Source organism: Culex pipiens, chromosome 1 (assembly GCF_016801865.2).
Source record: "Culex pipiens pallens isolate TS chromosome 1, TS_CPP_V2, whole genome shotgun sequence".
Lineage (NCBI taxonomy): Eukaryota > Metazoa > Arthropoda > Insecta > Diptera > Culicidae > Culex > Culex pipiens.
The window spans coordinates 16,267,254-16,294,062 of NC_068937.1; the positions used below are offsets into that span (position 1 = coordinate 16,267,254).

General features: G+C 34.1%; 2 protein-coding genes across 2 annotated transcripts in view; one reads left to right on the forward strand and one right to left on the reverse strand.

The window, feature by feature from the left end:
- Positions 1–26,809, reverse strand: part of LOC120417693 (uncharacterized) — a 61,401-nt gene that overhangs the window by 560 nt on the left and 34,032 nt on the right. The window contains exons 2-3 of the mRNA XM_039579833.2: positions 15,476–16,266; positions 12–128 (exon numbers count right to left, since the gene is read on the reverse strand). Of these exons, the coding sequence (XP_039435767.1) occupies positions 12–128; positions 15,476–16,266 (908 nt within the window). The remainder of the gene's footprint in view (positions 1–11; positions 129–15,475; positions 16,267–26,809) is intronic.
- On the forward strand, positions 6,920–22,721 carry LOC120417694 (uncharacterized). The gene is made up of 3 exons (XM_039579834.2): positions 6,920–7,078; positions 21,446–21,527; positions 21,587–22,721. The coding sequence occupies exons 2-3, from the start codon at positions 21,446–21,448 to the stop codon at positions 22,375–22,377; spliced, it is 873 nt and encodes a 290-aa protein (XP_039435768.1). The 5' UTR covers positions 6,920–7,078; the 3' UTR covers positions 22,378–22,721.

Below are 26,809 nucleotides of genomic sequence, written 5' to 3' on the forward strand. Positions count from 1 at the left end.
AATATACTCACGGGCAGTGGCACACCGTCTCGGGGCAGTTGGGTGGATAGCGCAGACAGTTCTGCTGGCACCAGTCGTCCATGCCGATAAAGTTCCGGTAGGCCTGGGTCGGGAAGCACCGCTGGTCGCTGCACGGGGGAGGAAGAAAAAAATGGAGAATTTTAGTCGTTAAATAAATACTCGGAGGAAATTTAGAATAATTTAGATATTTGCAAATTTTGCAAATTAGAAGAAAAGATTTTTTTTCTAAAAGTGGTACATATTTCAGTATTTAATTATTATAAAAATTATTCAGTTATTTCAACTCGAGCAAAATAAAGGTTTCCAGAAATATCTCTGCATGGTTATACCGTAAGACATTTTGAATCTGTCGATACCATCAAATATTGACAAAATAGACTCGAGTTCAATTCCCACGTGGAAGGGTCGTTCCACTTCTGGCCTCCTACATAAGAACCAAGGTCACTTTTCTATAATGCATTTTAATGCTACCCTTCCTCGTTTTCGAAATGATACACAACTATAAAGAACACGTGGCAGCGCTAAATCTCTCAAGACAAGTTAAGGCAAAGAAAGTAAAAGGGTTATTCATAAACCACTCCACCTCCACTTTCCAATTCCTTCCAAAAATCTTTCTTAAATTCACCACTTACACAGTAAAAAAAAATTACATCTAGGAAGGGGTACATTTTTTATGTCATGGCCTTTTAAAATGTGTAATTTTACCACTTTTCTGGTGTAATGTCACTTTTTCAGTCTTATTTGAGGTAAAATTACACCATAAAAGTGGTAATATTCAACCTTCTAAAATTACACCTCCCAAATTTACACTATTTTTACTGTGTAGCTTATGGACGACCCCCCTCACCAGTCTCAACGTTCACTGGCACTGTTGAAGGGGAATGCCAATCATCAAAACCTCCACACTGCAGGAATTTGCTCGTAAACTATTTGCATAGAGAAGCGTGGAGCGGTAGAATTTTCCAGCAAAAACAGTAAAGAACAAGACACAAAGTAGTAGCTCTACAGTTGCATACAGACAAAGAATTTTCTCCGTGTGGCGTGACGAACGCAAAGACGGTTTTCAAATTTTCGCACATGCATACTAGTTTTCACTCAGTAGGGAAAGTTTTTTTTTCCTTCCAGAAACTGTAACTAACTGAAGACTATACAGCTAAAACGAATGTTGAATTTTGGAAGGTTGAAAATTTGATTGGTATATTACCTCTTTTTGAGTTTTTTTTTCAAAAATATTGCGTTTAAATGTGAAACTCTACTGAAACTGATGAAAATTCAACCAGTTTCTTATGTAAAATTACACTTTTTTAGGCACAAAATCTGTCACCATTCCTAGATGTATAAAACCATCATTTTTTTTACTGTGTACCCGAGCAGGGGTAAATAACACGGGAATACCAAATTTTGGTATTACTTTGGCAAATAACAGGGACCAAAATGTGCCCTTGGTTGCCCAGTAATAGATGGTAAAATACCATGAAATCATACCAAAATCTTGTATGTGTAAGGGCACAACAATACCAAATCATGTTATTCTAAGGGTAAAATAATACCTCAAAATAAAACCATTTCAATACCAAGTTGAGGTCTTCTGGATTTTTGAACATTGCTTGAATACCAAAACTTGGTATTGCCCTGGTTTTATTTTTTGGTATTCCCGCGCCCTTGGAATATCAGATTTTGGTATTCCTCTGGTCTTCCACATACATGATTTTGGTGTGATTTCATGGTATTTTACCATCTATTACTGGGCAACCAAGAGCACATTTTGGTCGCTGGTATTTGTACAAGAAATACCAAAATTTGGTATTTTCATACCATTTTTAGTGCAACAGTTGCAGTTAGTGAAAAAACGGAAATGATCCATATGCAACAGCCAAATCTACTCACCTGATGATTCCATGTCGTTCTTTGTGATATTCTTCACCACATTGAATGCATTTGTCATTGATGAACGGCCTGTGCTTGAAGTTCTTGAAGATTCTGAAAAATAACAAGATTGAAAACTAAGTGTTATTAAAATAAAACTGGATTGAAATTCACCAAATTCAATAATCTTTCGATTGACTCGTTTTTCAAAGTATTTGTTTTTTTTTTTCAAGTCATTTTAGCGCAAAATTTATTATCTTGTCCAAATTGGTAAAAAAAATCCCATAGTTTCAGAGAAAATTGATGAAACCTTTCAATACCAAAATAATACCAAAATGTGCCATCCTGACTTAAAAATTTTCCACAATTTCAAGTCATTTCTGTAGGGGGTATATCAAAAATGTTTAAAATCAAGTTTTAAATTTCCGGTTTTCAATTAAAGCATTTGCTTTGAGACATAATTTTAGCGCAAAATTAATTATTTTGTCAAAATTGGTCAAAATTTTCCCATAGTTTCAGAGGAATTTGATAAAATACTGTAATACCAAAAGAATACCAATATGTGGTTTTCGACCATTGACAAATTCTGCAATTTTGCAATATCAAAACAATACCTTAAATTGGTATGATACCACATTTTGCTCTTGCATAATCGTCAAGACAAATTTTAAAGGGTCCAGGAATACCAAAATTTGGTATTGATACCAGAGAAAGGTATTATTACGCATTTCCCTTGTTATTTACCCATGCTCGGGTAGTGCTGTCAAATTGTTGGGATCAGTTCCACTGGTAGAGGGGAATATCCACTAGACCAGTGGTTCTCAACCGATTTTTAATGCAATTCCTCAATGGCTAATTTTTAAGAAATTCATTCCCCGTTGCATTATCAAAACAAGCAAAAACAGGATAATGAAGAAATCGGCAAAAAATCAACTTTTTTCACTAAAACTGCGATAACTTTAAAATTTCAGCGATGACCTATATATGTTAGGGTACCAAAAGTTGCGTATTCAAATAACGAAAATTTTGGTACCCTAACATGTATAGGCCATCGCTGAAATTTTAAAGTTATTGCAGTTTTAGTGAAAAAAGTTGTTTTTCTGTCGATTTCATCATTTTCCTGTTTTTGCGCGTGGCGCGTCGAAAAACTCAGTTTTTATTTTCAAAAAATCATATCTCGGGAACGTACGTTTCGACATCGCCAAATTTTTAATATGTTATGTGAAATTTTCCGAGGAATCCGATAAAAATATTTTCAGACATAGGCTCTTTGGTCCAGACACGGTCAAAACGCCATTTTATGTTTTCATACGACTTTTTTCAAATGTTAAGCTAGATTTTTGAAACTTTTTACTATTTTTCCCAAATAGCCAATCTCATCACCTTTCTTTTGCATATAAGACAGCTAAAATCGGATGAAATGACGCGGAGATATGATTTTTCGAAAAAAGTGGTTTTTGCGAAAAATGACGAAAATTGCCATTTTTTGAACCACCCTGGCACGATGTAGGTCACCCTAACGGCCAAACAAAAAAATACGGATCTAATTATTTTGGCCAAGGAACCCCAGAAAAATTTTGAGCCCGATCGGAGAACTTTTTTTTCGGTTTAGGCTCTTTTCAAATGAAATTGCTATTATATATTTTTGTCAAGAGCTGCTCTGGTTACAAAGAATTCAATTCAATTTAATTTCTAAAAAATTGTTTATGTTAGAAAAAAAAACACAGCTAACAAAACCCGATGAAAAATCTGACAAAAAATCAAACATTATGACCCTTGATCAAAAAAATACCAAAACTCGAGAAAATTCTCCCTTTTTAAATATTTTTCATAACTGCTCATTTTGAAAGATTTTGAAAACACATGAGTTCTCTTTTTAATAATGATGTGCTAAAAAAAACTTGAAATAATAATTGTACCTGCCCAGTAAAATAATCAAAATACTTTATTTTTATGTTTTTAGGAAATATCCATAATTGAAAAAAACTTGAATTTATCATTCCCAATTTGTTTTCTGCACAGTTCAATTCATGCCATTTCAATAACAAATACTGTTGAAAAAACAGAAAATGTTATGGAATCTTTTTGAAAACTTTATTCTTGCATAAGGGTTTGATAACAGTTTATGTCATCATATCAAAATTTGTTATTGGTTGAAAGTCAAAACAACTTTGGAATAACATTTTTTGTTATGGCAGAATAACCAACTGTTATTGGGATGATCGGATTAGTTGTTAAAATAACAAAAAAATAATAACAAAGATTTGTTCGAAGAGTAACTAAAAATGTTATTAGTCTGTTATTATAATAACAATCCACTAACAAAAAAATCATAACGACGAATAACAAATCTTGTTATAAATAACATAAAATGTTATTGGCCTAGTATTTTCAAATAACAAAAAATGTTGTTCTTAAGTTATTCCCGTCTGCTCCCGTCTGCTCGGGTTACAAAAAAAAAACAAAATACATTGTTACTAAAGTTTTTGTCTTCCCCTTATCAATTTTGTTCTCAAAGATTTGAATTCGGTAACATAAATTATGACTCAAAACAGGAATGAAAAAATCACTTTAAAGCCTTAAACATGAATTTTGAAACCAGAGATCGACAAATTACGTCAAATTTAGAACAATAGCATTTTGTGAAACACAGCATTAAATTGTGTTTAATTCACACACCTACCTCTTTCCCGAGCAGATGGAAATAACGTGGGAATAACATTTTTTGATATTTGAAAATACTAGGATTATAACATTTTATGTTATTTATAACAAGTTTTGTTATTCGCTGTTATGATTTTTTTTGTTAATGGATTGTTATTGTAATAACAGACTAATAATTTTTTTAGTTTTTCTTCGAACAAATCTTTGTTATTATTTTTTGTTATTTTAACAACTAATCCGATCATCCCAATAACAGTTGGAGTTATTCTTCCATAGCAAAAAATTTTATTCCAAAGGATTTTTGTGGATTTGTTTCTTTTGGCTTTCGACAAATATCAAACCAGTGACAAATTTTGTTGTGATAACATAAACTATTATTAAACCCTTATGCAAAAATTGATTATTCAAGAAGATTCCATAACACTTTATGTTATTTTAACTGTATTTGCTATTGAAATGGCATGAATTTTGCTATTACCGTCTGTCCGGGTTTGGCCTAAATTAAAGTTGAACATTTTTGAATATCCCAAAAAAGTAAAAAAAATTGTAATATAATACATACCGTCATCAGGGGTGACATTGGGTCTGGGGGTGAGTTTGGGTCATACAAAAATCCTGAAATTTTTATGACCTAATATCACCCCTAAACCCAATGTCACCCCTGATGACGGTTTAACCTGAGGTAAAAATACGTCTAAGTATGGGTAAATCTTTCTTAAAACTTTGAGTTAGAAGAGTTGTACCTATTCTTAGGTGTTATTTTATCTCTAAAATTGTGTTAAGGATAAGAGACAATACTCTAAAATTGTTTCTGAAAAAATGCTCCTTACAGCTCATAAAACGCGTTTTCAACTTAAATCGAGTGATGAATAGCTCAATTGGAAGTGAGCAAGCAAGTTTCTATAAACAGTTTTGCAAAATAAATTGTTTAAATAGTGACAATCAGCTAATTGGACGGAGTTTGAAGCGAGGGCATAGCCTGCCAAACATACAAGAATTTTTCTTGACATTTAACTTTTAAATTTGCATCTTTTTTACCTTACCTTTTTAGAACATTTTTTTGAAGGCTTCCTCAGATGCTTCCTCTTAATTTGATCGTAGAAGGCGTAGATTGCGAGATAAAATGTTGGTGTTCTCGATAAAGTTGCTTGGAGTCACAACAACTTTCTACAAGACAAACAAATTCACAAAAATATTCCTGAGAAATTAGATTTTCAAAATCACCCTAATCGTGTACGGTCTTTCCCATTTGTAACAACTATTCTAAAGACACCAACCCGATCAGACGGTAATAACTAAATTCATGCCATTTCAATAACAAACACTGTTAAAATAACAGAAATTGTTATGGATTCTTCTTGAAAAATCCATTTTTGCATAAGGGTTTAATAACAGTTTACGTTATCATAACAAATTTTGTTATTGGTCTGATATTGATTGAATGCCAAAACAACTTTGGAATAACATTTTTTGTTATGGAAGAATACCGCCAACTGTTATTGGGATGATCGGATTAGTTGTTAAAATAACAAAAAAAAAAATAACAAAGATTTGTTCGAAGGATAACTAAAAATGTTATTAGTTTGTTATTACAATAACAATCCCATAAAAAAAATTAATAACGACGAATAACAAATCTTGTTATAAATCACATAAAATGTTATTGGCCTAGTATTTTCAAATATCAAAAAATGTTATTCCCAAGTTATTTCCGTCTGCTCGGGAAAGCCTTAAAACTTCACATTTTTAAGGTAAATCAATTTTCCCAAGTCCAATGGTTGCTGAGATTCAGCCTCAGATAAAACAGATAAAAATAGTTTCAAGCCTATTTTTCAAAATTTTAGTGCAAACAGTGTCACATTTATATAATGTTTTATACGTTATAACAGTTAGTTTACAATCAATTGAACAAGTAATTTCAAGAAAAGTTTAAATTTTAAGCATATTCGTTTTGCCCCCTGATTTCTTGGGAATTTTTGAAGGGGCAGAGGGAAACAAACTTGAAATAAAATGTGAAATGGCCTAAATAAGAAACTGACAAATCGTCAACAAATCATTTCACATTAAAAAAATAAAATTTGATTTCACTTCTTCAGTGTACCCGGTTAAAAATCGAATGCCGGTAAAGTGGGTGGTGTGACCAAAAGGGGAAAAGTGAGTCTCATTTTTCGACAATTTCGAGACCCCGTTCCCCAACCTCCACCCACATTAACGAGTCCAAAAAGTACCCCCCCAAAAACAGAACACAACCGAACAAGCGCTTCGGGTGTCTACTTTCGGGCGCTTTTTTGAGTGAGGATGTGCCTCCCCCTGAATGTATTCAACCCCACAGCACACAAGTTGACTGCAATGAGCCTGTCCATCGTGTCGGCCCCTCGGTCTTCATTGTCGGTGTCGCACGTGACACTCGGTTCGGAACCGTCAAGGACGTCGGACACTCCGAGAGTGGTCTCCTCCGGGCGTCTTTATTAGGAGGTGAGCGCGCGGTGAAGAAGTGTGTATACTTTCGGGCGCTAATTTTCGCAAGGTAAGTAGTTTTCTTGAAGAGTTTATGAAGCTAAAGTGAAATAATTTGCCGAGTTAATTTGTCTGGGAAAAGGACCAACTTTTCATGCCAAGTGACTCTTTAATTAAACGAGGAGGGCTTAACGTGCTCACTTATTGCTGCAGTCATAAACAGAGCAAGAGAAAAAGAGAAGAGCAAAGCAAGTGTTCTAGAACTTTTGCGAGGGAAAACAAGGCAGTGGAAATTAATGCTCTGATGGTGGTGGAAAGCTACTTGAATTATAGTGTGTCGTCGTCGTCGTCGTCGTTTTGGCCTGTGTTGTGTGTGGTGAGCCGCAAACCACAACATTGAACGGGAACGGACGGAGATTGGAAAATTTGAAAGAAGGGGTGGGGGGAAAAGCGCTTGTTTAAGGATAATTAAAGCGTGAATTATTTGCGATAAGCTGATTATACATTTAGCTGGGGTGTGATGACATCGCTTTAATAGTGTCTAGTGGAACACGGATTTACTTTTTTGGATTTTTTGTAGGAGTATTGGATAAACATCATTGCAATAATACAAAAAATAACCTTGTTGATTGGACAAATAGTCACGGGCATGAATCATTCTTTTCTACACAAAACATTAAAATTCTTGTAACTTAAAACATGGCCGAGTATTTTTTAAACATTTTTTTTACAGTTGATTAAATATTACTAAATAGTATTCTATAACATTCAATCAATTCCTTTAAACAAAATTTATAGATTGGGAACTGGCCTGAATTTTAAAGCAAAGTTTCACAAAGCTATATTATAAAGCACAGAAACAAATTATACTTAATATGTGATAACAGTTATGTCGCTGCTCAAAGTTATAAAAAAAAGAAATCATTAGCTATAGAAATCTATGTTTTTAAGACTTAAAACGCATAAATATTTTTTATGGCTAAATTAAGTTTTTATTTTGATAAATTATCGAAAATAACCACTTGATACATATTCATTTATGGTGAAGCATGTTGAAAATTTCATGAATTCATGATTTTTCACAAAATTGAATACAAAACAACCCGTATTTTTCAATAGATTTTTACTGTACTTAAATTTTAATTGTGTAAAACTCAATTTTTTACATAATACCGTGTTTTTATTAATACAGTCAGTGGGGGTGACATTGGGTCAAAGTGATTTTTTACGGATTTTACAATTTCTCAGATTCTTCTAAATGAAACTGAATTCTGCTAAAAGGGTTGTGTACGAGGTTGTGTAAGGGACATCTTAAGATGACTTCGCTGAAAAATCTCGTTCCTAGAACAAATCCTGTTATTTTGGCAGCTGTCTAAAGTTGAGGTACGTTTTAGGTAAAAAATGTCCACCTATAATTTTAGTTGCGTAAAGTGTTTTTTTACCAAAATATTTTATTTTTTAAAATCTAGCCTCACATTTCAAACAGGTTAATCAATCCGTATTAAAGAACTTTTAAAACATAAGGCTGAATTCTGGAATCCTGAAAATATTCTTTAAGAAATAATCGAAAAAATTAACTGATGTTTAATTTTTTTAGCAATTAAAATCGGACTAATGGTTGTCGAGCTTTTGTCTTTTGAAAAATAATGACAATTGAATAATGCTTAACAGATTTTTTTTTCTATTTTTATTTATTGTTAGGTATACATATCTCAGTTACCAATTGTCCGATTAAAAAAGTCAAAACCACGAAAACATCTTTTCAAGACTGCATTTTCAAAAACAAGGATATTCCAATGTTTGCCATAAATTACTATTGAATTTTATGCCAATTATGATTTTATGATAATGTATAAAAGTCAGTTTTCTACACACATAACAAAATTGTGTATAGAGCAATTCCAGCTCAAATCAGGATTTTTTCTGGTACTTTTGTACCCGACCCTCTCCGATTTCAATGAAACTTTATAGACATGTTATCCTAGGCCTATATAAGCCATTTTTGTGTATATATAGTACTCGAGAATAACATTTGAGAAGGGCGTAAGGTATTTAAATATTTTTGTATTCTGTAATTTAAAAATTACTGTATCTCGAAGCCGTTGCGTCGTATCAAAAAGTGGTCAAAGACAAACTTGTAGGAAATTGGACGGGCTTTCTGGAAAAATACACTGAAACAAAAATACACGCCACATCTATGAGATTTTTTGATTTTTATATCTAAAACTTAAATTTAAAGGTGATGTCACGATTTTTTTTCGTTCAAAATTTTTGAGGAAATAGCCTAAAATGTTACTAAAAGACTGACGAAAAATGCAGGATGGTATGTCTCTCCTAAAAAAATACAAAAATCATTTATTTAAACTGTTTTTTTGAAAAGTGGTCTAAACGTCAAAATTTTGAAAAACCGGTAGTGGGAATCGATTTCCCAGATAATTTTACATAAAAGTCTCCATATTGACTATTGTGTAATGTCCAATCCTTGGGAAGATACAGCGGTTTTAAAAATAAAAATGTTGAAAAAACGGGATTTTTGGTGGTTTTTGGCATTTTCTATATGACAGACTTGGTTTTTCAGTCTCGTAAATATTTTTACCGGAAAGCTCGTCCAATTTCCTATAAGTTTGCCTTCGACAGCTTTTTGATTTATATCGTTTTTATATTTACGTAATCAAATTTACTATCCTGGTTTCTACCACACTGAAAAAAATATTCTATTTTCAGTTATAAGCAATGTAATTAAGCTTATATCTGTAAGCCCTTACATCCAATAGAAATGCTGTCAAAGGCAAACTTATGAGAAATTGGACGAGCTTTCCGTTAAAAATATTTACGAGACTGAAAAACCAAGTCTGTCATATAGAAATTGTCAAAAACCACCAAAAATCCCATTTTTTCAACATTTTTTTTTTAACCGCTGTATCTTCCCAAGGATTGGACATAGGACAATGGTCAATACGGAGACTTTTGTGTAAAATTGTCTGGAGAATCGATTTCCACTACCGGTTTTTAAAAATTTTGACGTTTAGACCACTTTTCAAAAAAACAGTTTTAGTAAATGATTTTTTGTATTTTTTCAGGAGAGACATACCATCCTACATTTTTCGTCAGTCTTTTAGTAACATTTTAGACTATTTCCTCAAAAATTTTGAACGAAAAAAAAATCGTGACATCACCTTCAAATTTAAGTTTTAGATTTAAAAATCAAAAAATCTCATAGATGTGGCGTGTATTTTTGTTTCAGTGTATTTTTTCAGAAAGTCCGTCCAATTTCCTACAAGTTTGTCTTTGACCACTTTTTGATACGACGCAACGGCTTCGAGATACAGTAATTTTTAAATTACAGAATACAAAAATATTTAAATACCTTACGCCCTTCTCGAATGTTATTCTAGAGTACTATTTGCTCCATATGCACAAAAATGGCTTTTATAGGCCTAGGATAACATGTCTACAAAGTTTCATTGAAATCGGAGAGGGTCGGGTACAAAAGTACCAGAAAAAATCCTGATTTGAGCTGGAATTGCTCTATTTTTTTTTATAAATCGTAATTCTGTGTAAAAAAAAATTTGCCCGTACTTTTGGTTGGCTCAAAAGTTGCCAATTATAAAAAATATAATACGGTTTTTGATTATTTAACTTACAAAACAAATTGAAAAATGTTACATTTCAATACTAGAGTGCCGTTAAATGCTGAAAAGTAGAACTTTTAGACATTGGAAAGTATTATTTTTCGGATTATTGAATCTGGATTACACTAAAATTTTTCACAAATCATTGTATTTTCAAATAAAAAATCTAAAAACTTTAGTTGATGTGCGTTTTAAATTATGAAGAGATTTGAATACAAAAATAAACCATAAATTTTTATTGAAAAAAATTCAGAATTTTACTAAATTTTGTATTTTTCACTTTGTAAAAAACTATTTTTTTCAAAAATAGTTTTTTTTTTAAATTTGTATATAATATGTTTATTACTTTCGATATGTGTGAACAATTCCATTATGCAACAACTCCTTTTTTTATTCAATTTGTAAGGTTTACAAAACATTATTCTTTCGAAATTTGTTTTTCCAAAAGCTCAAATTTTGAGTATTTGGAACAAAGTCATCTTGTGATTTTTTTTAGTATTTTCAAAAAATAATCATTAATATCGAAACGTACGAACAATTCCCAATCATATTAAATCCATATTGCAATAACTACAGTATGTAAAAAAAGTATTTACACCCCTTGGGCACTATGCACATTTTGTGATGAAACATGTAAACAATTTAATGTTGACATAAACCTAGTACTACGTTGCCGAACATTTTGCTGCAAAAAGCTCATGAAAAGATGTTTTCTATAAAAAGTTATATAACAAATACTATTACAAAAATAAATAAGGTGCAAAAAAAGTTTGTACACCTTACGAAAAATTAACATAAATAAAGTTATTTGTTGACAAATCACCATAAATCCAGTCTCCCAACTCCAAATAGGCATCCTTGACTGATTAAAAAAATAATTTGGATTGAATATAAAGTTTACTAATTACTTAGTATAAAAGTTTATATAACTCTGGAAATTCTAAATAAAACTTATCTAAACTTAATTTTGCAAACTTTCAATTTAACTAAATGTCAATATATTACCATAGAATTGCTAAATAAACATTCTGGAGTGGGTATAACACCGTTTTGGGGGTCTTTGTATCGCTAGAATAGATTTTTCGTTGGAATTTCGTACCAACCCGGAATTACGTCGTCGGAAAATCCGCCGGCATTCGAACCGGTCCACAATTAACAAGTCAACCTATGTGGCATCGGAAAGGGCATAAAATTTCCGATCTTTTGATACCCAGACATCTAGGTTTTCTATAAAACCCACGTTTTTAAATACCTAGGCAAAAACGTTGTTATGGTTTCGTTTGAGCAATCTGCCAAAAATGTATAGAATTTCGTAATTTTTGTTCTCGTGGATCAAACTTACTTTTTGCCCAGGTATTTAAAAACGTGGGTTTTATAGAAAACCTAGATGTATGGGTATCAAAAGATCGGAAATTTTATGCCCTTTCCGATGCCACATAGGTTGACTTGTTAATTGTGGACCGGTTCGAATGCCGGCGGATTTTCCGACGACGTAATTCCGGGTTGGTACGAAATTCCAACGAAAAATCTATTCTAGCGATACAAAGACCCCCAAAACGGTGTTATACCCACTCCAGAATGTTTATTTAGCAATTCTATGGTAATATATTGACATTTAGTTAAATTGAAAGTTTGCAAAATTAAGTTTAGATAAGTTTTATTTAGAATTTCCAGAGTTATATAAACTTTTATACTAAGTAATTAGTAAACTTTATATTCAATCCAAATTATTTTTTTAATCAGTCAAGGATGCCTATTTGGAGTTGGGAGACCTTTCCAACGAGTCCAGAACATTGAAGTTCTGGCAACCCTGTCTAGAGTTATGACCACTTAAGTGGTATTTATGTACTTTTTTGAAGCCGGATCTCACTTAAATGTATGTAAACTATGTCCGGATCCATCATCCAGCCCATCGTTGGATAGGTCATCAAAAGACCTTTCCAATGAGTCCAAAACATTGAAGATCTGGCAACCCTGTCTCAAGTTATTACCACTTAAGTGATATTTATGTACTTTTTTGATGCCGGATCTCACTTAAATGTATGTAAACTATGTCCGGATCCATCATCCAGCCCATCTTTGGATAGGTAATCGAAAAACCTTTCTAATGAGTCCAATACATTGAAGATCTAGCAACCCTGTCTCAAGTTATGACCACTTAAGTGATATTTATGTACTTTTTTGTAGCCGGATCTCACTTAAATGTATGTAACTTTGTCCGGATCCACTATCCAACCCTTCGTTGGATAGGTCATCAAAAGACCTTTCCAATGAGTCCAAAACATTGAAGATCTGGCAGCCCTGTCTCAAGTTATTACCACTTAAGTGATATTTATGTACTTTTTTGATGCCGGATCTCACTTAAATGTATGTAAACTATGTCCGGATCCATCATCCAGCCCATCTTTGGATAGATAATCGAAAAACCTTTCTAATGAGTCCAATACATTGAAGATCTGGCAACCCTGTCTCAAGTTATGACCGCTTAAGTGACATTTGTGTTTTTTTTTTATTGAGAAACAAGCCTTACCTGACAAAGTTCGTTCTGACTTTTTTTCGTTTGTTGACGTTTTTGACTTTTTTGCTTATTCAGCCTCCTGTGATCAAAACTTAATTTAAAACTTTCCCATACAATCTGCAATTTTCCGGAATCGGTTGTAACTTTTTGGCACTCACGAACTTACCATACGAACCCAACGCAAGAAAGAGCACCTCGATCGGACGTTCCGTGTTGAATTGATTCTCGTTCGAACAAAACCGTCGAAATTTTGTATACATATAAAAGATAGATAGAATTTGTTTTCAAACCCATCATATCACTAAATGTTGGTAAAAAGTGAGGAAGGCAACAACCACATAGGTGGATTAAGTTAGTTTTTTCTAGAAATATTGCATTTTAAAAGCTGGCATTAGAGTATTGAATTTGATGAATTAAAGTTTCAACTAGAATGGCTATTAATTGATGTGGCCTAAAACGTGGATCGATCTTTAAAAACATATTTTTTATAACAAATTTGTAGACAAATTTCTTACCATTAAAAGGTTTTTTTTTTGGGTTTGTGTATCCGTTTTGATTGTCAAAACATATTTACAAACGGATTTACAAACCCTAAGAAAGAGTTTAAAGGTAACATATTCCTCTACAAATCTGTTTAAAAAATATGTTTCAAAGATCGATCCACCTATAAGGCCACATCAAATAATAATCCATACAAAAAAAACAAAAACCTTAAAATTTTGAAAAACGCAGTTTTTACCGATAGAATATTTTTGTAGGGGAGAGTGGGGAGACTTGATCCCCTTTTTTTGTTTCGCACATACATCTGTCAATTTCTCTTCGAATCATGCCAAGCGTTTAAAAAGTATTTTAAACCGGCATTTTCAAAATGTTGGGGGTAATTTGATCCCCTTTCAACATTTTGAAGAAATCTAAAGCACAATGTTTCTTACTCATCCAAACTTTTAATTTTCTATAAGTTACAGCAATTTTACATTAAACCAGTACGTTTGTGTTCAAAATATAACAAGTTTAGCATGCAAAATATTTAAAAACTTATTTTTTTTGTCCAAAATTGAGCATGTTTACAAAAGCTGGTAATTTTTGTTTACAAAACTTTTGAAAAATGTTTCAAACTGCAGTGAGTTATGTACAACTATACTAAAGGAAACTATGTACGAAAATCCAGCCCAATTATTTAATCTTGAGGCTGATTCCAGTGACTGTAAAAATGCAGTGATCAAGTCTACCTAAACGCACTTTTTTAAACAATTGATTGTAAAAATAGTATGACGATAAATTTAACGTCAATTGCGTAAGGGTTTTGGAGTTAATATGTTTATCAAACAATTCATGTATAACAAATATTTTTTCGAATATTTTTTGAGTGTTTTCAATACTTATCAAAACAAAGAAAAAAGATCTCTTGGATGTTTTGCAGCACTTTTTAGAAATATGTGTGTAACTCAATATAAACATTTTTTAATTTTTTTCTTTGTTTTCTACAATGAATTTTAGTCAATTCCGCACAACTTTCTAGAACTGACAAGATACAGGCTTGGGATCAAGTGTCCCCGAGGATCGAGTCTCCCCACTCTCCCCTACATATAGATTCCAATTCAGGTCGGTAAAACACAGCTTTCTGGGGGGTGGGGTTTCTCGGTTTATAATATTATGTTCCAGCCACGCCGTGCCCTCTGAACCAACATTCTGTCTACATTTTTGCATTCGGCTCTTCCAGCTTGAAAAAAAAAAATCTACCGGAAAATATTGAACAATTGTACAAAACAAACGGATACCTTCAAAATACTTTTATTCGATTCCGAGCTTTCAATTGGAGAGTTTTCAATAATCGATTGGTTCTTTATGTATAAGATTTGCCTCTCTTAACCCAAAACTGGCAGCGCTAGTCCGAGAGAATGATGGTCTCGAGTCGAGAGAATAGTGGTACCATTCACGGACGCAGAGAACACAGCTCGAGATGGGCGATAGAACTATTCTCTCGAGGTTCATTTGCAAAAAAAGTTCATCCGTCAAACAAAAAACTAAAAGTGACGACAACGGGAATCGAACCAGAGACCTTCGACAAACCAATCCAATGACTTACCTGCCTCGGCCACCACAGCTTGGTGACCAAGGAGAAGTCAGAAGCCGATGTATGACACTTGTTGGAGATTTATTGATTCAACTAACGAATGAACTCATTTGTTATGATGGTGTGAGTTGGTACCATTATTCTATCGATTTTGGCACTGAGCCCTCAATAAATTTTGAGAGAACGATTATCTCGACTCTGAATTTTGGGTGTATACAAAACTAAAATTTCGTTCTCACTCACCGAATAATAAGCGGGAACACGTTGTCCGGTCCGGGCGCTCGCAGGTCACGGTAGTACAGCAGGAACGGATTTTTCTCCACAAACAGCGGCGGAATCCCCCCACCGGTGTTCGACACTATACTAATGTCCGCGCAGTTCCGGAACGTTTCCGGCTTCCCACAGCCAACGCCCTCCGTCCCGTTGTCACACCGGCCCCACATGTTCCCCGTAAAATAGGTCCACTGCATCACGCACTGGGTGCAGGTCACGTACGGTGGCAGCCGCACCCGGTACCGGAAGATGTCCTTCTTGCCGGACTCCGGCGGGATCGAGTACCGGACCTCGCTCGTCCCGCTCAGATACAGCGGATACCGATCGAAGCACTCCTGCGTGGCCTCGTAGTACTTGTTGTTGTTCGGACACAGGAACAGCTCGAACCGGCCCATGTGGTTCGCCGTCAGTTCGATTTCCACGTCAATCTCCTGCCCGGCAAAGTACCTCCGCGAGATGATCCCCCGGCCGTACTCTCCGCCCGCTTCGTGGGGCTTCGGATCCCGCAGGTGGTAAGCGTCCCCGCAGACGCCACACTGGCCCTGGTTCTGTTCCCACTGGACGGCGTAACCGCCGCAGAACAGCTCGTTGTCGTTGTAGTTGACCGCGTTGGGGAAGCCGAAGCGCCACATGGCGTTCCGGGCCGGTGGTTCCATCAGGCGGCCATGGCCGAGGACCACCGGGGTGAGCGAGAGGAGCTGCAGAAGACGCAGCAGCAGCAGCACCGGGATGCCGAGGACGTCGGCACGTTTGGGGCGCATCTGGAAAGAGAGGGAAGAGTTGAGAGGTTGGGAGTTTAGTTAATATTATACCGAATACAAAAACTTGACTTGTCAACTAATAAAATTTAGACCGTTGCAAATATTTTTTAAAGTTAATGTCCCTCGACTCTCACCAAACTTTTAGCGGTGCTGTACATCAATTTTACAAAAAATCATATTATTTTAACGAGCCCAAACATGCTGAGTGAATGAACGCTGGAAAATGCATTTGAAATTGTTTTAAGTCGATTAGACTTCTTTTTTCAAAAATGTTTGAAGTTTAGAAAAAAAACCTTGTTGATTTTTTGGGGCCGATTTCGAATGGAGCAGGAGGGGGGCTTGACATAAACTTTGAAAAATATTTGCAACGGCCTTAAAGAGTTTCCAAAATATGTGTAGAAAATTTTACAAGAAATTAATGTTTCAAAAAGTGCATGAAAGAAAATATAAAGTTTTTATTTCTTAAACTTTCAAAAATATTTCCAGGATTCACAAATTCAATTATTTAGTAGAGTGAACAACTCAACTGGTGCATATTAAAAAACTTTTTAACCTGCGATTTCTTGCGTAAATATTAGAATGTAACAAAAATTACTTTTTGGCGGGCAATCAGGGGTTTGTTCCGGTGGGCATACTAAGCCCAAACCCCAAATATGAGCTTGATTGGACGTAACAAGAGCTGGCGCTTTGCATTTGACAAAACTAGAGAATGCTAAATTTCACATTTGATGAAATTTCGACACAAATAACTCCATCTTCCCGGAAAAATTCAAAATCGAGTTCAAAATTTTTTAATGATGCGCAAGGATCTGACCTACACAGTGATTATGATAATAAACGCTTCAGTGGCCAAAGTGCCTCAAAAATTGTCATTCTTGGAAAAAAAAATTACGGATTAAATCCCATTTCAAATTTAAAAGCAAAGCGCCAGCTCCTGTTACGTCCAATCAAGCTCATATTTCGGATTTGGGCTCAGTATACCCACCGGAACAAACCCCTGATTGCCCGCCAAAAAGTCATTTTTGTTACATCCTTTTTTTGTTACATCCTAGAAAATATTCTAATTTGAATTACCGGGTTTGCGTACCATTAACTCGAAATTGATAAATTCCATTTATTCGAAAATGTCATCAAAATTAGTGCAGTTTATTTAAATTGAAAATAGGGTGACAACAAAAATTGATTTTAAGGTTAATGTTAAGGCTTAGGGGTCGCTATAGATTGTATAAGTTGGTGCAAAAAATCTTTCTATATAAAAAGGTCTTGTTTTAATGGCTAATAACTTTTCAGGATAACCTCGGATCGCTTTGCACTTTTCGACAAAATTTTAGAGCAGGGGTGCCCAACCTTTTGGCCCTGCGGGTCAGGCCTAATTTTTCTGAAGCAGTTGCGGGCCGTATAATGTTTAATAAAAGTTCTGGAGTTTTTTTGAAAAGGACCAATAAACCAAATTTCCAGTATTTACTTTTTGGGTGTTTTTGAAACCGCCTTGAGTCAGGGGTATTAAAAAACACCCAAAATGCAAAAACTGGAAATTTGGTTTATTGGACCTTTTCAAAAAAAAAACCCCAGAGTTGAAAAAGTCAACATTTTTTTCATAATTCATTATTTTTATTTGGTTCTTTTAAAGTAATCAAATATATAAACTAGTGTTGCTAATAAAATTCAAACATCTTGATTTCAAGAAAAACCAAAGATCACTATAAAAAAATGTGTTTGCTTGATTTATTCTCAATTTGTTTTGTTTAACATTGCATTTTAATTGTTTTTAGAGACTGTAATTTAATACCCTGATATCGTTAACTTAAAAAACATTCAAATTTCATTGTTGTTGTGCACTTTTTTCTCAAATATTTAACAAAATACTTTAAAATGATTTCAAACACACACAAAATTAAAAAAGTGTAGAAAAATATATTTTGAGCTGTTTTCAATTCATTTATCTTCAAATTTCATTTAGCTTTTGAAGCTTTTGAAAAAAAAAATGTTTTGCTGCTAGATTTCTAGACTCATTTAATGTTAAGGCTTGAGACATTTATTAATATTATAAAAATATTTGCAGCTATCTTTATTTTCAGTGTGATTATCTTGCTTTTTTAAGTATTTTCAATCAAAAATTTATCACTGAAAAGTTTATCTGAAAAAATAAATTAGTAATGGCTTTCTCAATTATTAAAAATCTATTTTAATCAAGTTTTTTTTAAAAAAAAAAGAAGAACCTCAATTTTCAGTTCGCCATTTTTCGGTGATTCTAAAAATATCAACATAGAAATAAAAGAATTAAATTCAAACATAAGGAATGTTTGAATTTAATACAAAAACATTTAAAAAAACCAAAGACAAAATCCAAATAAAACGTTTAAATAGCAACATCTTATTGCAAATGCAAAAGAAAACAGTTAAATGTTCCCAATTAATTTTTTGTTCTATGTGAAAATTTGATATAAAGATTATTTTTTTTTTTAATTTAGACACTCAATTTCTTTATTGAATATTTCATGAACAGCCTTAGGGCCGGTCAAAGATCTATTTTGAAAAGCCGTCGCGGGTCTGATGAAATGGCTTCACGGGCCGGATCCGGCCCGCGAGCCGGACGTTGGGCAGGCCTGCTTTAAACTTTAGTAAATAAATATGACAAAATTGATTCAAGAAATTTTGAAATTTTCATAATTGAAAGACGCAACTTTTGGTACCCTAACATGTATAGGTCATCGCTGAAATTTTCAAGTTTTCGCAGTTTTAGTAAAGAAAAGTTGATTTTCACCCGTTTTCGTCATTTTTCAGTTTTTGCGCGCGGCGCGTCGAAAAACCCAGTTTTTATGTTCAAAAAATCATATCTCCGAAACGTGTTAATGGATATTCGCAATTTTTTGATATGTAATGTAAAATATTACAAGGAATCAGGGAAAAATATTTTCAGACATGGGCTCTTTGGTCCCGAGACCTTGAAATCGGCATATGAAATTTTCATAGGACCTTTTCAAATATTCAGCTAGTTTTTTTGGACCTCAACATATTTTTCCTTAAAAACCCAACTTATAACCTTTCTTTCGAATTGTGGCGCTTCAAAATTGGTTCAGCCGTTCCGGAGATATGTTTTTTTTTTGAAAAACGTGGTTTTTGCGAAAATCGACGAAAAACGCAATTTTTTGGATCACCCTATTTCGGATAGGACCACCCTAATCGCCAAACAAAAAAATACGGGTCTAATTATTTGGGCCAAAGAACCCCTACTCCAAATTTGAGCCAAATCGGAGCACTTTTGATTTTGAGACTTCCTGTTTGACGTGGAATGGCTGTATGAGTTAAAACAAAGAAACGAAAACTTTATGTTTGGAAATTTTAAAATTATCCTTGAAATTTTATGCATTGTATTTATTTTTTATTTTTAATGTTAGCTTATGTTAGTAAACAATGTTGAGCTTATTTTTAAATATATTGTATAAATACGTTGTTCAGTTTTTATTAATATCAAAATTTTGAACAGCCTTTTTTAATGTATTTAGAAATGTTGTACGATGGTGTTTAATATCTCTGATTAATTTGCAATACGTCCCAACAGCCATCACGACCTTCGACACTTGATTTTTTTTTTCTCTAAAACAATCAGAATTTTCTTTTTTTTTTCTTTCAGTAAAAAGCTTTAAAGGTCGAACAGATGCATAATTTGAAGCATTTTTGATGAAGATAGTTTGTAAATTGAATGAGAACCAATCGAAAAGCTGCTTAGTTTACAAATGGCGCTAGGACCTTTCGAAAACTAACCCTAGATATTTTTTTATTTGTAGTCATTATTTGAGCTTGTGACAGACATTTTTTGAGGAGCACCGACTTTTTTGAAACTTGATTAAATTAATATTTTGTAAAAATATCAACCGAAACTTATTTCGTTAGTCTTCAAATGCTTAAAACGCAATTTCTGTTGGATTTCCATGCCTGTAAATTAATATATTTGAATTTCCAGACTACAAATTTACAGATTTTTTTTACAGACATTTGAAAAAAACCACGTGGTAACCCTGCTTGACGCTTTGAAAAACAAACATGTTCGTTTTTTAAATAAATGATTTTGAATTCATTGGTAAAAGTTACAGAAAAAGATGCATTTATTTTTGTCTCTAAAAAGCGCAAACTATTTTCATGAACCTGGTTCGCCCTCAAAAATTCTAAGGGGTATTTTTCCAAAATCAAGATTTTGTTATAGTTGAAAAGGTATAATTTTCATGGAAAAATGTATGGTACAGCTCTAACGAAATTCTAAAACTATTAAAACATATTAATATTTTTGGGTGTAATATAACCCACTTAATCTGAATCTGGCCTTAGAATTGAGCAAAAGAGTCAAAATATTTGCTAATTTTGCATAGAAACCCAAAATATGACCAAATTAGAGATGGGAGAAACCGCTCTTTTTTAGGAGCCGCTCTTTTTCGTTCGCTCATAAAAAAGAGCCGCTCTTTTGAACGGCTCTTTCGCTCTTTTTCAAAATTTTGATGAAAAGGTGTGATTTTGAAAGTTATTTCACATTGGACTTTTATAAATTATTGGATAAATAAAATTAAAACTGAAAACGACACCCATAGGTCTTGGTGGTCTCTATGTCAAGATTTCTACTCGAACCTAAACATTGAACTAATCATGATATTTAATTTAGAGAAAATATTCTGTGAATTCTTTTCTACATTCTGATTTAATCGATAAAGTCTATAAACGCTAAAGTTTAATCGGACAAAAGGATTGATTTTTTCCAAAATTTCTAAACTATTTAGAACATTTTTGGTTATATTTTACAAATTTTTAAATGCTCAAATTTGTATTCCGGTAATACTTTAATGTACAATCAGTTGTACAGTGAAAAGTTAGTTTTTCATTTTGTTTAGAAAATCATTTACTTTTGGGATTAATTTTTATAAGCTTTGAAATATTTGAAATTTAATTATCAATTTAAAAAAAAAAATAATATTTTCTTTTTTTCTGGAAATTCAATAAATTATATTTATATCAAAAATCATGCCATCTTGAAACGGTTCTTTCATAAGACGGGAGTTTAAAAAAGAACCGCGGTTCTTTTTTTTGTGAGCCACGGTTCGTTCGCTCTTTTCAGTGAACCGGCTCTTTGAGCGGCTCGCTCTTATTTTGCCCACCTCTAGACCAAATAATCTTTTTCTTTATTTTCTAGATGGCACTGTCAACGAGGTTCTTTAACCTGGTGGTTTGGGTGGTCCTGATCTGCTCCACCCCAATGGGTGACGCCATTGACAGTGAGTATTGCCAAAATTCCAACAAAACATTTTCTCCAACGTAATCTCCCTTCCCCCAGTCCCCGGCTACTGCGACATCCACACGACCACAACAAGTCAGTACGAGGAGTACTTCAACATCGACGCGATGGGCAACAACCGGTCGGAGAAGAACGTCGTCGACTTTGTGATGTACGTCCAGCTGCAGAACATGCAGGAGGAGATCGCACTGCTCCTGTCCGTCAGCAACCACTCGCGCCAGCATCCGGACTACGAGAAAACGTACGAGATCCGGATCAGCAACGTTTACACCGTGATTTACAAGGAAACGCTCCGGATGTCGGCGCACCACAGCCACACCTTCAACTTCTTCCCGGCGGAACACTTCCAGGTGCACATCAAGATCACCCGGAAGGGGCTGATTACGGTGATCATTGACGGGTTGCCGAAGCCGATTCTTTCGGTGGTGGACGACTCGCCGCCGATCGACGTGCACTTTATCAGCTTTGGGTCGCGCATGAACGCGTATCCGATCACGTGGTACATGTACTGCCGGGATCCGCCGACGACGCCGCCACCGCCGACGGAGAAACCTGAGGAGGGGGAGGGACACTTTAGCCAGAATGACGCGGCCGAGTTGGACGAGAACCGGTGCCCGGTGTGTCCGATGCCGGCCAAGTGCGAGGTTGTGGTGCGGGCTTGCGCGGACACGTCGCAGGACTCGCAGGGGCAGATGACGGACGCCGAGAAGCAAAAGTACTTCTTCTACTTTAACATGTACCTTAGCAAGAATGGGAAGAGCGGGGGGAAAACGGCGGTTTCGTCTTCCTCCTCGGCGGTCGATTTTACTGACAGTAACAAGCTGGACTAAAAGGCGGATCAACCACGGCAAAGAAATCGGCATATCGGACAACGAAATTCTTCCAACAAACTCTAATATCAAACTCAACTCAACAGTTTTAAAGCGTTTGCTAACCTTTGAATTCTTATAGGGCACTTGTAGAGAGACTATTTACTGCGAGATTATATCAACTTTTCTCACGTGTTTTGAAATCCTTCAAGTAGCGTCTACAGTAGTTGACAATACTTCTAATAGTAGCTGTATTTTTCCTCCTTGAAACTTACTACCTTCACCACTACACGTTACAACATGTTATGCAGCATGCATGCTAATTAATTAACTACAATAAAAACGGACAATAATTGATGCTCAAAGCAGCGTTTTTGTTTGAAAGAAATCCAAAGTCCAAAATTTAACAAAATATTTTAAAAATCGTGTGTAAAAACAGGGCGCGAGACGCCGGTTCGTAGTTCATTGCCACTTGCAAGAGTAAGCCTGAATGTAGACTGCATTGCACCACCGCTTTTGCAGGAGCCGCATTATGATTCTCACCAACTTGATTTTGTTGTTTTTTTTATTTAATGAATTTGATTTTTTGCTCTGAATTTAACTAGCAATTATCTGAAGCGCAACTCAAAAAAAATATTTTCAACTTTTCAAAACTATTTTTGACTTAAACATCAATTTTCTCGACATAAAGAGACATGAAAGTTTCGATGAGAAATGAGAACACGCCCAACCACGTGCTTCTCAATGTTGTTGTTTACACTTGAGAGCAGCGCGGGAGAGTTGGAGCCTAACATTTCAAAAGGGCACAAAACTTTTGTAAACAATAGTGTATCCCTTTCACTCGAATGCACAGTGTTCGGAATGGCAAAATTAAGTGGAATAAATTGATAATTCCTTTATTTGACGTCCTAGCCAAATGGTGTCTTCGGAAGAGTTGTTGTGCTTGATAAGGGCTATCTTTTGAAGTTATTGACATACAGGGTAATGACCTTCCAGGGTGTCAACCAAAAACTAACTTTGTTGGATGACGTTGTAGGGCTTTGGTGTCTTCGACAAAGTTGTAGAGGAGAAAATTTCATGCATGTTTGTCGAAGGCGCCAAATTTGTAGCTCTTAATCTACTTGAGATATACGCCATTTTTGCAAAAATGGTCCAAAAAAGCACTTTTTTGGTGATAACTCAAAATGTTAGCATTTTAGCGGCCTATTATGTTCCGAAGAGTTGTTTATGACATAAAATTACACATCTTTGCAGAAGACAGCAAAATGTTTTGAGCCTTTAATGAGGAGTTATAACCATTTTTAGGTGATTTTGAGCCTATTTTCAAGTTGCTATGTTTTCAAAATGGCGCATTTTGGCGCAAAACCGAACAATGCACCTGAAAGTACTCACTCTCAACTACATTTCCTGAAAATATCTCCATGTCTATGGTGTCTATTTTTAGATATCTCAATTTGAATTTGACGGTTTTTAATCAATTTATTTATAATTTTTAAGCGGAATCTTATTGGAAACGTTATTCCACTTAATTTTGCCATTCCGAACACCGTGGAATGACAGTTTGCATAAGGTGTGAAATGAAATAATGAAATGGAAAGCACGAGTTATCAAATCTCCTCTCCGACGACAGCGAGGTGATGAACAAGCTAAAACGTCTGTTGTCTATGGTTTAATTATTGAAACTTTTTCAAATATCATGCTGCCCCATCAAAATATCTAGACATATTTGTAAAGAAGACATGGAGACGCATGGTAATGCTCGTGTTGATTAAAATAAATGGGATTTCCCTACAAATAGACAATTATCACCATAAACAATAAAGTTCCTAGAATTCGCACCCGCAAAATGTCAGCCCGCCACCCAGATAAATCCAATACTGAAGTCGTAAAGTAATTCCGACTTTGCGATTCCAATAAGGAACCGCCGCCGCTGGCCGTTGCAGAATGGCGCCACCACGTTGCCGACGTTGTCGTGCTATCTTCTCGCACGTCGCTTTTTGACGTTCCGAGAAAAACGCGTTTTAATGAATAAACAAAAACGAGAGCACCCAATGTAAACATTAACAAACAAAATTAAATTAAAAATGTGTACGGTAGTAGGCCATGTACGTGTGTCAAATGCGTTCTGACCTGAAATCCCTTTGGCCAGTTGTCACACTTACAACAATTTTCAGGCTGTGTCAAGATAGCACGTCAAGATTGAAACTTCTTTCATATGAAATGTGACAAAAATGCACCGAGTTTTTTATCCCAGGATAAAAATCGATTTTTGGGGATCTGCGAAGGTCAAAAGGCGGACATTGTGAGCAGCACAAAATGGCGTTTTTAACTCAATTTGGCCCAAAATGCACGTGCGACAAGTTATCACGACAGCGACGAGGTGATGTATTAATTCAGAAGGCTATCGCCCAAAGGCCTACAGTCTTCTGCGGCAGCAGTAAAAGATGTATGAAACCCTAAACCCGCGGACCACGATAGCGTAATTCAATCAAGTCTTGGAGCTGGTCAGAACAGAGCGGAACAGAGCGGGCACTTTAATGGGATGTGTCGAACGCGCGACTACCGAGAATTGGCGCCTATCTAGGGATTGGCATCATTAAGGTTTTTTACCCTCCTCGAATCCTTCCTCAGACGGAGGGCTTCAGAGTATGGGAATAATACAAATTTATGGGAGTCGGTAGTTCTTGATCTATCAACGTCACAAGTTTTGAACATTTTATTATTTTTATTTTTGAAACATTGCAATCTTAATCCAAATTTGTTCCAAAGAGTCAAAAAATTTAACTACACTCTTTGGAAATATTATGAGCTGTCAGCAATAGCACAATCCTGTAGAAAAAAAAATCTCATTGTTAATTTTCGTGATGTCTTAGGGGAGAAACACATGTTTGAGCCTGTAAGAAAAATATTTTTCACTTTAACAAAAATATTCTAGGAATCCAGCAAGTAAATATTTTTATTTTTTTTTTAAATTTCTTCAACTAGTGGACTAAAGAATCGTAAACCCATACAAAATGTTTAAGAATCAAGAATATGCACGGTTTCATAATCACGTAGTCACCACCTATTCAAGTTTTGGCCATTTTGTTTAGGATGGTAGAGCCTCATATTGCCCCAACCTGTGTACGCTGATGGATTCAACATTTGAAAAGTGTCATGGAATGGCTTTATGGAATCCTCGATAAAAAAACGAACAAATTTCAAAATATTTTTCTAATTTGTCAAACATGAAATTCAACGCTGAACCGTTTCATATTTTTCTAAAATTTAAATTGGGTAATTCAAAATTTCAGAATTGTGTTATTTAATCTAACAATAGTTTTCTGTTAATTATTGAGAATACTTTATTCAAATACCATTCAATTAATAAGAATTGTTTAAAAAAATTGCGGGTATTTTATCTTCTCTTTATTTTTAATTTGTATTCAGTATACACTGTTACTGTAATTTTTCCAAAGGCACTATGTTAGTTTAATCTCATAAAAGTCATTTGAAAGCAAGATTGTTAACAATATAATTATCGAAGTTCGATAATGATAACAATAATTCTATCGTTATCATCGGGACAGTAATGATAATCTATCTTTATCGTTTTCCGATAATTCTATGATATTTTTACAAAATACCGTCATTTTCGAAAATACTCCAATTTTGGTAAAGAAAACGAATCGAAATTTTGTAGAGTTTTTTGAAAATACTCAAATTTTTACAAAATACCGTATTTTTTGAAAATAATCTAATTATTTTATGTTGCAATATGAGTATAAAACGAATCGGAATTTTGCATGCATTTTTACTGTTTTAGAATTTTTTTTAATGAAACTCTAAATTTTCCACAAAATACCGTTTTTTTTTTGAAAATACTAAAATTTTCATAATTTGCAATGAAGGTATCAGGCAATTATTAATGTTGCATGCATTTTCACTGTTAGAGTTACAGTTCGAGTTTTTTGATTGAAATTCTCAAATTTTCACAAATTACTGTATGTATTTGAAAGAACTAACATTTAAAAAAAATGCATTAATTTTTGTATTTTTGAAAATATACGGTATTTTGTAAAAAAAAATAGCATGTAATTTAAAAAAAAACATAAAACAGTGGAAATGCAAACTACATTTCAATTCGTTTGATACCTATATTGCAAATTATGAAAATTTGAGCTTTTTCAAAAAATATGTTAATCTGTGAAATTTTTAGCATTTTATAATAAAAAAAAACTTTCAACAGTGTAAAAGCAAACAAATTTTTGCTTCGTTTGAAACCATTTTGCAAATGATGTTTTTTTATATATTTCCGAAAAAATATAGTATTTCGTGATTTTTTAGTATTTATGTTATGAAGCTACTACACTTTCAAAAAATATATTCTAAGTTATTAAAATTATATTATATTATATTTATGTTAAGTTTAAATTTAAAAAAATGTAAAAGCTTTGTGAGAAAATTTGGGTTT

What these genes read in the sequence shown, in the direction of transcription:
- LOC120417694 (XM_039579834.2), top strand. Translation starts at nt 21,446, where the DNA reads ATGGCACTGTCAACGAGGTTCTTTAACCTGGTGGTTTGGGTGGTCCTG. An exon ending in AATGGGTGACGCCATTGACA is followed by an intron (nt 21,528 to 21,586) that starts GTGAGTATTGCC and finishes CCCTTCCCCCAG; the next exon opens with TCCCCGGCTACTGCGACATC.